A 14,004-nucleotide genomic window follows, 5' to 3' on the forward strand; every position below is an offset into this window, starting at 1 on the left:
AAATAAGAATCTGTGTTCAAACATTTTTATACTACAGCCTCATAGACAAGAGCAATCCATAGGACAAAAAGGAAACTTTCTACCCAGTTGTCCATATTTACCCATTTTTAACACATAATAGATTATGAATCAAAGAATTCAAGGTTATCAGCAAAACTTTTCTTCCGCACACAGACGAAGCTAGAATTTATAACTCTAGCGAAGATTTAAAGTATTACTTCACTTCACTTACTTATTGAAAAGGTGATTGTCCACTTTGATCTTTGAATATGCTTTGAAGTCATCCGGCATCAACATAACAGGGATTTGAACATGACTCAACTCATTGATCTACAGAAAAAAACACAACTGTTTAGAATAATTTGATCTCCGAGCTGAAACAGGTACCTCTTGACAAACCAAATCAAATTTTTGTTGGGACTATGGACTTGAAAATAATATTTCATTCATTTTTGAAAAAGCCCGTGGAAATATTTGAACTGGAATCTTCCTGGCTTGCACTCTAAGCCATCACACAGTTCCAGCTCTCAATAAACTGAGCAAGACTCTTCAGCACAAAGGTACCAAGGATCATGGCCAGGCAATGCCAACAGCACATAAACTGTACTGGCTGCATTACCTAGCTTTACTTGTCCTTCATCCTGTTCTTTTCATGACCTTTTTGGTATGAGCAAATTATATAATGCCAGCATGAAGGCTACTTGCACTCTGGGACATGTACATCATCTTTTGACTTCACTGCCACTTTATCTAAAACCTTTACTAAGAACAGCTATGAATATTCATATGCCTGTCATCTCTGGGATTAATGTAGTCTAAACACATTTCTTAAGGTTGCCTCTGTTTAAGAAAGCAGCAGCAAAAAATATTAAATAGAAAATAATTGAAAACCAATACCCCCGTCTTTAGCCTATCTATTGATCTGGGTGGATGAAAGCTTTATTTCAGTGGTAATTACTACCAAATAAGTGTGCGGGTAGCATGATTCTGAGTTAAAACTGCACATTATTCTGCACTTCTAGCAGCCAAGATTCTTGAGAGATTGGTGAGCTAGTGTGAAGGTAGAGAACTTTCATACACATTTCAACTGGAAGAAGGATCATGGGACTAGCTCAGGGAATGTGGCTGGAAAGAGAAGGAATAGTGGACAGTTTGGCTTGGATTATAGCCTCATACTAGCTCTTGGGACAGGAATGGCTATGTGGGCAAGATCCCAGAAATAGGACAGGGTGAATGAAGGGTACAGAATAAGCAATGGAATGAGCAAAAGGACAGAGGAACTGAGGCAAGAAATGCTTATGAAAGAGAAGGCAGTACTCAATGCCTAGAGGGCATTATGCTATCCTAAGAGGACAGGGAGGAGACTGACATGCTAGAAGGAAAACGGCTAACAAAGTGGGCAGGGCAAGGCATGGCACACACCAGAAAAGTAAGACTAGAGTAAAAGTAGTGTAGAGATTTATTGCAACCAAATTTCAAACAAGGCCTAAAGCCAGGAGAGGCTGATAATTGGTTTTATTGCTCCCGCCATTACTAGTGTTTTTATTTTGTTAATAACTATAAGCAGAATATTAATTCTGCTTATAGTTATAGGTGGGATATCAATGTTTTAATAAAAAAATCAGTATTAACAGGAAGGAAGTAGACAGCCAAATGAGGAATGGAAGTAGGGATGGAGTTGGCGAGCTAAAGGAGTACAGAGTAGCAAGTATATATAGAGCCCAAATCCTGACACGGTTGTTGTACTTTAAGAGTTGCAGAGTTCCATTTGCAGCTTTTACAGTCACTACAGCACTTCAAGTTTTTGAAGATTAAGACTTAAGCTCTAATTTGTTAAGAACTAGGAGGATTTTATTTATACAGCAACATGAACACCAACCTGACTTCATCTTTTAAAAAAAGACCTAAGGAATGTTTTTTAATTTGCACATACAAATTTTCAAAAAGGCACATTCAATGTAACATACACCAGCAGAAATAAACTAAAACCTAAATACTGTGTCATTTCGTCCAGTCCCTGCCTGGCTGGCTGCTATGCCCCATCATTCCACTTGCCTCCACTCTCCCGGATGTCCTCCTCATTATTCCAAATCCTCTTCCCGCCCACCCTGAAGATACAACTCCATTGCATTACACTCCCTGTCACTTAAAGGAATACAAGAATGACAATAAGATTTGTTTCAGAATTGGGATTGCTGTTACATTCATCCTTCTAATGGGCATTCCAGGCTATTAATTTCAACATACAACTAATTCTTAGTAAGAATTTATATGGCACTGATACTGCCTCCAGTGTTGACTGTCATCTGCAAAGATTAAAGACCAAGGCTATGGTGGGAACAGTTGGAGCTCCAGCATGCCCCCACGGCATGCAACTTAAAACAATTTCTATGCTATGTTGTGCATGAGTAGATCTGTAAGACAATGTTAGCGCTTCCCTGATTTTTGATCATTTTAAAAAAGAAAATACATTCAGTTATACTTCATGCAGCAGTACAATTTTTTAATAATTAAGGCAGTCATTTTCTCTTTCATCCCACAATTTCCATATTTGATTTCTCTTTTACATCTGAGAACTCTTCATCTTGCATAGAAATCGAAATATGTCAAAAAATATACTGAGCAAATCCCTTCTCAAACTATTTTTACAAACCATTTTTTAGCTGAAAGAGTTGCATCAAATTCATAGTAGATTCCACAGTTAACACAGCAATAGACAGTTTTCCCTGCAACTCTTGCCTTCTCCTATTAACATTCAGCATATCTACCTTTCACCTACTGTGCAATAACTGACATTCTTAAGCAAGTATTATACCTGTCCTTTTGAGAGATTGTCAGAAGTCCAACCTTCTTTGACCCACAGACTTGGCTTTCTAAATTACAAGCACTTGATACATTCATTTTACCTCTTGGGCACCATCGTTAGTAATGTAAACACATCTTGAATGCAGACTACACCTTGCAGTCACAACTAAACATGCCACTATGCTCAAGATATTCCATAAGCTATCAGCACCATCCTAAGCAAAGTTACAACCTTCTAAGCCCACTGACTTCAATGGTCTTCCATTGTAATCTTCCATTGACAGTACAGGTAAATCTTTTCTAAAGTTGAACTTCACTTTCTCATCACAAAAACCTACTCTAACTAATGACGCATATACAAAGAAGTGGAAAAGAATGGAAAATAGTGCAACATATGCATGAGTATAATTAACCTTTAAATTTAATTTTATCAAGTTTCAAAATAAAAGGGAAGCAGTCAGCACTATCTGAAAGGGCTAGCAGAAGGTGTCAGCTCCTGCTTACTCTTATGAATTAAAATTATTTTTAAATTAAAAAAATAGCAAGGTGCAAGAGGGTTGGGATGAAGAGCAGTATTTGGGAAAACCCAGAAGAACTAGGTAGCAGCTAGTGATTACAGTAGATTTAACTGTGGTGGTGGTGGTGGTGAGTGCCCTCAAGTCAGAGTTGACTTATGGTGAACCCTGGTGGGGTTTTCATGGTAAGATACTAACAGAGGTGGTTTGCCATTGCCTGCCTCTGCAACCCTGGTCTTCACTGGAGGTCTCCAATCCAATTACTAACCAAACCCAACCCTGCTTAGCTTCTGAGATCTGACAAGATCAGGCTCACTACCATTAGATATATATATGTAACAGGGACACTGAAGAGCTTGCTATAACAGAACTGTACAACCAGATTTGCACAAAGTACAAGAAAACATATCTTGACACCAAAGGCTAGAGACATCTCTGGGGGAAATTCTTTCCTTTTCCGATTTTAAACTATTATAATTGAGCCTCTCTCAACCAGGTTTTCCTAAATTAAAGAAAGCTTGAGCACCTTTCCCAAGACATCCTCCTGCTAAATTTCACAGTAATAGAAAAATCATTTTATATCTGTGTCCAGTGCCTGGGAACCCTCCTAGGGCCGTACACCCCAAAGATAAGGCTCATAGCCCCCCTCCTTTGCCCTACCACCCTTAGCACTCACCACAATGAGGCAGGCAATGGAGGCACTAACAAGGGCCAGGAATGCCAAGGAAGCTACAGGCGCAGGAAGCTCATGCAAGGCCTTGGCAGCAGGAGGCAGGGTGGGCAGTGGCCCCTGGGTCCTAGCTACCACCATCTTCCCGCCATGGCTCCAGGGCAGCCCCTTGCCTTGGCCCATGGGAAGCTCAACAGCCCAGCAAGAGGGAGATGGTGCAAGGGGAAGGGACAACTGGCCAGCACCACCGCAAACAGCAAATCAACAGCAGCGAAGGTGGAGCCGGACCACACCCCAGCACAGAGGCAGATGGAGGAAGAGGGGCAGCACAGCAAACCAGCAGGTAGGTTAGAGGGGGTTGGAAATAACCAGCATGGCAGCAGAGCGGCAGCCGGGGCACCAGCTAGGTTGTTGGGGGTGGGACTAGGAGGTGGAGACTGGGAATGGTGAAGGGATAAAAGGGAAGTCCACAAGCCAGGGTGGAGAAGAAGGAATTTTGAGAACACAGAGAAAGAATAGAGTCTATCCAAGAGAGCAGTGAGGGACTCCTGGGCGACACCAGCCCAGCCCACGCTCTTTGCCTGAGACCCGGGTCACTCAGCCAGGACTCACTGAGTTGACGACACTACAGCTGAACCGGCTAAGGTAGGGCCAGAGCAGGGGAGAACCTCACAATCTGTTTTATAATTTTAATAGTTTTAAACAGACTATGATACATCTTAGCTATAAAAGTATTTTTATGGCTCCTCTAGTACTTCAAATGGTTTTAATCTTTGACCAGGTTTGAAATAAGCACTAGATTTTTGTTGCAAGTACTTAAGCTTCTTCACCTAGAGTGAAAGCTATTTTCCATTTCTGGATGATCTTATTTTTCATGTATTTGTGCTAACATACCTCCAACATTTCTTGCTAATTGCTGAAGTGGCATTTATGCCATGATTGCAACCCACATGTCTTCTAGAAAAAAACACTAGATTACAGATTTTACAGAAGGTATAATACCACTGTTGCTTGACTAGATAGATAGCTTGGAACTAAACACAATGGAGACAGGCACAGCAAAGCAAGCTCTGAGAAGCCTTTGTACAAAAATGCTGTATGGTCGCTCCATCTTTAATTAAACAGACAGTCAACAGAAACTGAAAAAGAATCGATTGTTTTTAAGCTTTAAGGTCTGGGAGGAGACAACTACTACTGAACCTTTTCTCTGTAACAGGGCAGAATGAAGCTTTTTGTCTCATCTGGTGATCAGAGACGTAGTTTCCCGGAAAATAAAATGATTAAGCTGTACCATGTTGCTACAAGTTGGCAAAATTCTTTCACTAACAGATAAAATACTCACAATTTCCGCTTGGATCATGATATTAAATGCTAAAAAATACTCAAACATAAATGGTTTGCAGGCAGAGAGTTCTAGAGTCAATTTCAGGTATCTTAAACTAGAAAAAAAAACTTGAATAGTGGGCTTTAGAAAGATTTCTACCAAGAAAACTGCTTCCAGTTAGAGCTCACAGTATTGGAATAGATGGACCAGTTATTTGACCCTGTGTACAGTTTCATATGTTCAAATGCTATAGCAGAACACTGTGGCATGAACAGTATACTTCAGAGCTTCTACACCAATATATTAATAGAGCAATCTGTTGCATCTGCTGGTTCACAGATTAAACTGGGCCCCATGAAAATCATTTTGGGCAGTATATGTGGCTACTATGGGACTAGCAACTTAGCCACACTATACTTAACCTGGTCAAGTTCTGTCTGAATAAATGAATACATTTTCTGACATTTCCTTATACTAATGATTTTATTTAATATTAAACCATTCCACAGTTGTGTCCAGTAGTTTGACTTCAACTCTTTAGATCCTATTCAGAGAAGATCAAAGACAGAGGCTAAATTGAAAAGCCCAGATTTTTTAAAAAAACACCACACATGTGGAAAGGTGGATCAATAAAGTCCACAAATCCAGTTTCCTCCGGTCTAGAGAATTTAACTTCTAATTCTATCCAGGCATACCTTAGTGTCACCACCACCTTATACTGCATATGAGCAGGAACATTATAGCTAACATTCTACAGCAAAAAAGACCAACCATCAAGACTTGCCCAAGAGATACTGCAGCCTGAGGCAGAACAACAAGTCGTGCATCTTCCAGTTGTGGAAGACTCGTGATCCCTCATTCGTATTTAAGGCACCATTAGATACCCATGCGGAAAAATAACAAAAGATGTTGATTGATTGTACATTTTATTATCATCATATGAAATTGATACATAATCTGTATTCTATCCAACACGCTTCCCGTAATCACTTTGGCCCGACTAAAAAGCTGTGATTAAAAGAAATAGCTAGTTTGTTTTCAGTGAACTCATGCAACTCATGCTTACATCCCCACCCCCCACCCCGCACATACAGGACTTCTACGAATTGGTCTAGTTATGTTCAAAACAAGTATCAGAACTTGCTTTCAAACCAAGTTAGTCTTGAAGTGTTACTCTATTTGATTGGATGTTTCTGCCACTTTTCTCATCTAGGTAGGAAAAGAAAAGATGGGTTTGGGATGCTTTTGCGCGGTCAGTAACCCAGGGAGAAGGGAGGTACATTCATATTAATGGATGTAGGATTGCAAATACACAGAGGGGAGACAACTGGAGATTACAGTGTAGAGGATGGGGTGAACCAGGTTCTGTTGTTACTCAGACCATATTTATACAGACACAGACTGCCCAAGGGAGATCTCTGCTTCAGGTAACCTGAGCTTTTAAACCTAGTCCTACAGGCTGGGGATTGTCACTTTAAAGCAATTCTCTTGCCCAAACATTTGTTGTGCTTACTTGCCAGTTGATAGATGCCTTTTCCACTCCTAAGTTCAACTAGGCTGTATGCAAGGTCCTGGCCTGAGTAATTTATAGCTCTCTCACAGCCTCCAGCTTCTACGGGAGCCCCAGAACCATCCACAGCTTCTCTACCCATAGGCTTGCTGGGATCCCTGCCTACCTCCCCACCCAATGAGCCAAGCTCCCATTTAGCAAGCTCTACCTATCTACTCCCTGGACAAGTCCGTGCAGAAATACAGGATTAAAATGGCAGAAATGCAACTGCTTGCAACCAAGCCAGGTTCAGCAGCTAAACAATTTCTTCTTATGCAGCCATTCCTGTACCTATACAGACAGGTAAGAGAGGTCAGCAGCATATAAGATTCATAGCACAGAACAGGCCAGGCACATAGCTCAGCTTAGGCAGTTGTCAATATCAAAAACAGGAAAGCCTGTGGGGAGGGAAGAGGGGGGGGAGGGGAGGGAGGGAGAGAGAGAGAGAGAGAGAGAGAGAGAGAGAGAGAATATGTCTCTGTGTGCGTCACAGTACCCAAAAGCAGGGCCAACACATGCTGTTTGCAGGCTTTAAAAACACCGCCACCATGTCTTCTGTTATTTCCTACCTTCAATATATGGGCTGGGGGAGGGGGGAGTTTTCCCCCTTCATTCCCAATGCTTTACAGGTGGAGAGTGAAATCTTTGGGCTAGGAGGCACAGTGACCCTAGTGCCAGTAACAGTGGAGCCATTTCCCATTGCATTGCAATCCAAACTCAGTCACTACTGCCTGAAGTAGACAGCTTTATGGCTGAGAACAGCGAACTCAAGATGCAAGGATAAAATATGCAGTGCCCGGGCAGAGAGTGGTTCCTTATCAAACACAGGCACATGAACAATCTGATAAAGAGCAGAAGTTTGCATTTCACTGCGGTACCAAACAAAACGACGTTTTTACACAAGCCTGCTCAGAGAGAAGTCCCTATCCCATCAATATTAATGGACCACTTGCACTCCAGTCATCTTTCAGTAACCTCTGTTTTATATAATTTTTAAATCCTATATATTTTTTTTAAAAAAGAACACCCTCATATCACTACAGAATGTCTAGTTGTAATTGATTTAAAAGTACAAAATGGTAAGGATTATTTGCACCACAGGAAATCAATGTGTCACCCCACAATGATGGAAAAAGCAATAATCAGAAGTCTAATGATAAAACCAATGAATTACAAACCCTCAGCTGTGGCTAATCTTTAGGCAATGAATGTAGTATCTGAAGAACTTCGTAAACCTTAACATGTTTCCAGCCTTATGGCTTCAATAAACTATCCCTATTCCCCACCCTGAACAGATAAAGTGAAAGGGCCACAAACACCTGAGATTTAAGCAGATCTGACAGATCTTTTCCATCTCAGTTGAATTCAAACTATAAATACAGGATGTTGTAATGAAGTTTAATACAGAAAATACCATCACTACAGAAAAGCAACATAGACGATTATTGCACAGTCTCTAACCTGCCCTTTCTAGGCAAAATGATTGAGTAGCGGACCAGTTCCAAGCCTTCTTGAATAATTCATCTTCTCTGGACCCTTTTCAGTCTGGCTTAAGGCCAGGCTACAGAACGGAGATGGAGGCTATTGTAATGCACTTTGTTAGTTTAGTCTCCCTTTGAAGGAAAATCAGAGACTCCAGTTGGTGCAGAATGCCACAGCTTGGCTGTTATTGGGAGCTGGCATATCACTCCCGTCCTGTGGTAACTCCATAAGCTGCCCTCTCCATTAGCTCCCTGGGCTCAATTTAAGGTTTTGGCTATCACATACAAAGCCTTTCACGGCCTCAGCATCTCATACCTGCGACCATCTCTCCCCCTATGCTACAACACAACAACTTTGCTCAGCTAATGCAGGTGCCAAACTGTAAATGGTAAAATCAACAACTTCCTGTACACAGGCATACTCCAATGCACCCCTACCTTACAAAATGGCCTGCTTGATGAATTCATGAAGACTTCCACTCCTCTGGCTTTCCACAAATTATACAAAACTGATTTATTCAAGAGGGATTTTCTACACAGAGAACAGGGCCATATTGTAACCAAACAGTTACGAAAGACACTAGGTAGAATCAGGGACTGTGGCCTTTACTACTGTGTATAGTTTGTTCTGTTACTTTAAGTTGGATCCCACCAGGTAATCTTTGCATATGTAATCTCTGGTTTCAAAATATTTCATACACTTGGTGGTTTCAGAGACAGTTGGATATTTTTAGACCCATTCACAAAGACTCATTTTTCACACAGATCTTTAAGTGAATAAACTTTGCTCTTAAGCACATAGACATAGATTCACTCAAACCTTTCTATACAGCTTGTCCAACCTAGATAAAATGAGACCATTTAGGGCTCCCACACAGTTTGCCTGACTTAGCTAGAAATAATACATTTTTGAGACACACACGGACAGCTCAGGTTCCACACAGATTGCCTAATTTGGTCAGAATAACTTCTCTCTGAGATATACAAAGGCTGACCCACAGCACCCACTAAAAACAGCAGTTCACTCTACCCCCTAGGGTACAGATACAGGCCAGATTACTCTCCACTCTCACATCTAACCCCCCTCCTCACCTCAGAGACTAGAATTAAACCCACAAATATTACTAAAAACCCCACCTTACCCAGCAGAAATAAAATACTCAAACTTTACATATAAAAATTAGTCCTGTTAATAATTATGCTTTGCTTCAAGTTCTGTTTCAGATTCCTGGTTGGTATTGCACTGTTTATTGGACATCCCATCGTATGCCTTGAGCAGAGTAAGAAAAAAAGGAATATAAGTAACGTAAATAAATAGTAGCTGTATTTTGACAGCACCATTAAAACCACCCTATAAATATTGTGTATTACTTTAACACTCTTCACTGATATGATAAAGGAGCTTACAAATACAGCAGTTTGAATTTGTTTGGTTCACACAAGCTAAACTGACTCTCTTGATTAGAACTCCACTCAACAGGAACAACACAGTAGTAGTATACAGTAGGGCTCTTCTAGGTTGGTGGGTGAATGCATTCTTGCTGATTCTTATTTATAGCTACATTATGAAGCCTACTTACTAGGACTAACAGAGCTCACCAATATCATGCGACTTATCTACAGAGAGGTGAAGGCATCACACATAAGTGGGAAAATTGGGAAGGGTGAAGACACAATTAAGTCAGAATTGAAGGGCCAGCCCAATCTTGGTGAACCTGCTGGGACTTTCAAATTCTGAGACAGGGTAATGGGCAACACCACAAAAAAGCTACCATAGAAGCCAGGGCTCATCACAGAACACTGGAGGGCTCCAAGCAAAACTTTATCCTATGACCAAAGTAGCAGATTCCAAGTGGGCACTCCATGCTTATGTGCCATGACTCTTAGGTCCTTTTAGTCTCTTTCTATGAAAGCTGGTGGAGTGGAGGGCATGGCAACTGCCATCGCCAAAATGATTCCCCCCCCCCAGATGTAGCTCTAGTCTATTCCAAGGAAATGTTTAGTTTTTGCAGATATTACATTTACATTTTAGAAGCTTAGGTGGCCAGTTACCTGGCATTCTTCCAGAACCAACTGCAACAAAACCCAAAATTAAAAATGACTTATAAAGAACAATTGAACTGTCCCACTATAATGACATGGCAAATTGCACTACAGAAGATAAATATTATGGAAGTGAGAGTTGGGCAGCCTGTAATTCTGGTTTGGGAGAGGGGGGATAGACTGCAATTTACTGCATGCTTTAGAGACTTATGCATGAGGGAAAACACAGGACAGTACTGTGGACTCATGCAGCAGAGGTAATAAACGCCGTGATTTATAGGAAAAAACTTTTCCCACCAAGATTCGCACTTGGTTTAGAATTAAATGCACTAGCAGAATATATATATCATACACATATCTATAATAGCAAATGCATATAAAGAACTTAGATTTACAAGTCTGTATTTCAATGTTTTAGAAGTGCAGAACCATCTTTTGGAAATAACTTACTACCTTTACTACGTGGTGGCTGCAATTTTCTTTTTAATAGATGAAAAGAAATGAAAAGGATCCCATTTCTCAGTCCACTGAACGTTTACTTGCTTCTTAAGGGCCTGCTGCAGGTGCCACCCTGCAAATGGGCAAAATCAACAGCTGCACGTACATGCGCATTCTCTGTGGCCCCCACGTTATTGGGCCACGCTACAGCACAGTTCCCTTACACAGGTAAGGAGACTGTGCTGTAAGGAAATGGTTCAGAGATGCTTTGGTAAAAGGGTAGGGACTGCAGACTATACCAAGGTGTACTGTCTGTTGCTGCAAGTATGCTCCTATTCAGTAGTGCCTGTGCTGCTTACTCGCTTATGTTTTATTTCAGCACTGTTTCATCTCCGTATCAGATTACCATTTGTTTTCAAATTTCTGCAATCCATACCCTATTTCACTGTTTATTGAACATTCTAGCCGTTGATAGTATTGAGTTACATAGTGTAATTGCCTTGGGTCTCAGTGAGAAAAGTGGACTATAAATAATGTAAATAAAATAAAACAAATAACTGCCCAATTTGTCTGGGAAGTCTAGGCCAAGATCAACATTTTAGGGGATTCAAAAGATATCTACTATAAATAGTTTCAAACAAATGACCACATACTTCAAGGAAATATGCAGCACCAAAATTTACCAACTTTAAAAGGAATTATACAGCTGAAGAAATGCTGTCCCATCTCGAACTTCACCCAAGGAAGCAAACCAGAGCATTCACAGACAACTAAAAACTCTTTAAGTAATTGACAAGATAAATCAAATCATTGGTAATAAGAGTTTTCCTGCTTCTGATGCCAGATATTCAGTAGGATGTCCAAGACCCAGGTTTATACAGTCAACGAGATCTGCTTGTGGAATGAACACTGCAGAGTATTTATTTATTTGAGGTCCACCTTTCTCACTGAGACTCAAGGCGGATTACATAGCGTGAGATTAGCAGAATTAGTATCAAGGACATTTCCATAAACAAAGCCATAGGGCAAATCGATCTAAGTTCACAAAGACAGCATTAGCAAGGATCCAATGCAGAACTGAAGAGATGCTGAAATAGAACATAATTCTCGGACTGACATTGGACAACATGAAGCTCAGGTAATATACAAAAGTACATACTTAAAGCAACAGATAATATGTAAGGCAACATAGTGGTGGAGTCTATGGTCCCTAACTCATTAGTGAAGCATCTGAGACCCCCCCTACAATACAGCCCTCCCTCATGCTACAGCCCACTGAGACCCCTAAAAAAAGGGGGGACACTTGTTTAAAACCACTGTCTCCTCTTTTGAAGATGCAAAAGCATTTCTACTTTTGGAACTGACTGGTTGGATACAAACCATGGCTTTCTTCAGTGCTGAGCTTCAACTGAGCCTATCAATTACATTAAGTTCTCTTTATATAAACAAAGAATTAAGAAGGGTTGTTAATAACACTTTCCTCCTTCCCTGTCCCTGTATCTAAACAAGGTCAACCAACTGAGTCTGTCCTGTGTTAAATTACTAATCTTGTGCTTTACAGGTAACCTTCAGGTTTTAAACATACCAAGAAGCTTACAAAGTCTAATAGATGAAGACTTGGATTGTGATGCTCTGAAATATTTTTGAATGCCAACATACAACATTATGCGCTTCCTTCCTTTCCTTCAAAAAGTATCTGTGATAGACAGCTGCAGCTCCGCCTCTCCCTAAGAACAGTCAATGGGAGCTGTCAAAACGTTGAGTAATGTGACAGATGGAAAAAGCAGTTAAGAGCTGAGGGAATGCTGATGGGGGACAAAATTATACTTAGTAACAAAAAACCCTGAAAAGTGTGAATAAACGATAGGGTCAAAAGTTCAAGAGTGAAGAAACTATGTATATTTTACCAACCATGCTTATGTTGTATGTTAAATTTTTAATAAAAGTTCACTCTTTGTTTATAATTAATCCCTACTGACTCAAGGTGGGTTGTATCAGGGAAAAGAAACACATACGTACATGCAAACACGTCTATAATGCCTCTTCAAATACAGATCTGCAGATATCGGAGGCAGTGGAAAAAGCAAACCACTGCGGAGTTCCTTGTGCCGAACAGCCCTGGGCAGTAGCTGTATGAGGAGCAGATAACATAGGGAAATGGCTGTCCCATCAGTCTCTGATCAGAGAAGAGAAGGGACTCCTGTGTGTGTGTGTGTGAAAGGGTCGGCGCTCTCTGCCTAGTAAACAGAGACTACCTTGGCCTGTGGGAGGTTGTGTAGGAAAGCAGCATGAAGGGGTCACAATAGTACCTTTTCTTACTCTATCAGTTTCAGGAATTAATCTTGTGAAATACAGCTGCTATTTGCTGACTACATTTTGTAACTATAGTTAGAAACAACCCTGGTTTTCGCTCTGGCTGGCAAGCTCACCACCTACAGGCATCAGCAAAACTTAAAAAGCATATGGCGGTGTTGAGGAGGAAACAAACACAGCAGCATGCAAGCTTACGCAGTACCATAAAATATCAAGCCACGGCCTGGCCATCAGCAGAGGCACCAATCCACAGTTTAGCCCAAGAAAGTTATTTTTACACGCCAGTCTTGTTTTGCAGGATTGACTTATTTATATTTAGGAAGTTTATACACTGCTTCTCCAAGATCCTGCTTGCAGAAGCTTAGAAATGTATCAGAGATCGGAAAGGATTTTTTTACACTATGGTGTAAGCCTTCCCTAAGACACCTAACACAATAGTTTATAGACACAGTAGAGTTAGTTTACTCAATCTACCGTCTTTTATTAAGCAGGAAAGCAATTTATTCTGCAGTGCATAAGCCAAATCACATACATAATATAACTTACCATCGCTAGGTTAATTTTTAATTACTGCCACTTCTAAGAATTTATTTCAGGAAGGATTGGTGCAAGAGTTGTTAAAGGTTGCTGTAATATAGAGTTTTTTCAAACAGTGTTCACAAACTGTTCATATGCTCATAAAGTCCTTGATCTAACATTACAGCACATTTCTGTGTAATAAAACTGTTAGCAAGGTTTGAAAGCTTAAAGAAAAAATGGCAATAGAGTGGCACCAGACTGCTCTACATTTAGGCATTTCCATGCAAATCATGAATAAGCCAATTCTTAAAGTTAGTTTTATAAGAGCTACCTAAGGCTCATTTTCT

The 14,004-nt window shown here is 40.5% G+C and overlaps 1 protein-coding gene across 1 annotated transcript in view; it reads right to left on the bottom strand.

The window, feature by feature from the left end:
* The window catches only part of PIP4K2A (phosphatidylinositol-5-phosphate 4-kinase type 2 alpha), an 80,136-nt gene that overhangs the window by 46,942 nt on the left and 19,190 nt on the right, over positions 1-14,004 (bottom strand). Inside the window, exon 2 of the mRNA XM_054992075.1 lies at positions 233-330. Within this exon, the coding sequence (XP_054848050.1) occupies positions 233-330 (98 nt within the window). The remainder of the gene's footprint in view (positions 1-232; positions 331-14,004) is intronic.

This window comes from Eublepharis macularius, chromosome 11, assembly GCF_028583425.1.
Source record: "Eublepharis macularius isolate TG4126 chromosome 11, MPM_Emac_v1.0, whole genome shotgun sequence".
Classification (NCBI taxonomy): domain Eukaryota; kingdom Metazoa; phylum Chordata; class Lepidosauria; order Squamata; family Eublepharidae; genus Eublepharis; species Eublepharis macularius.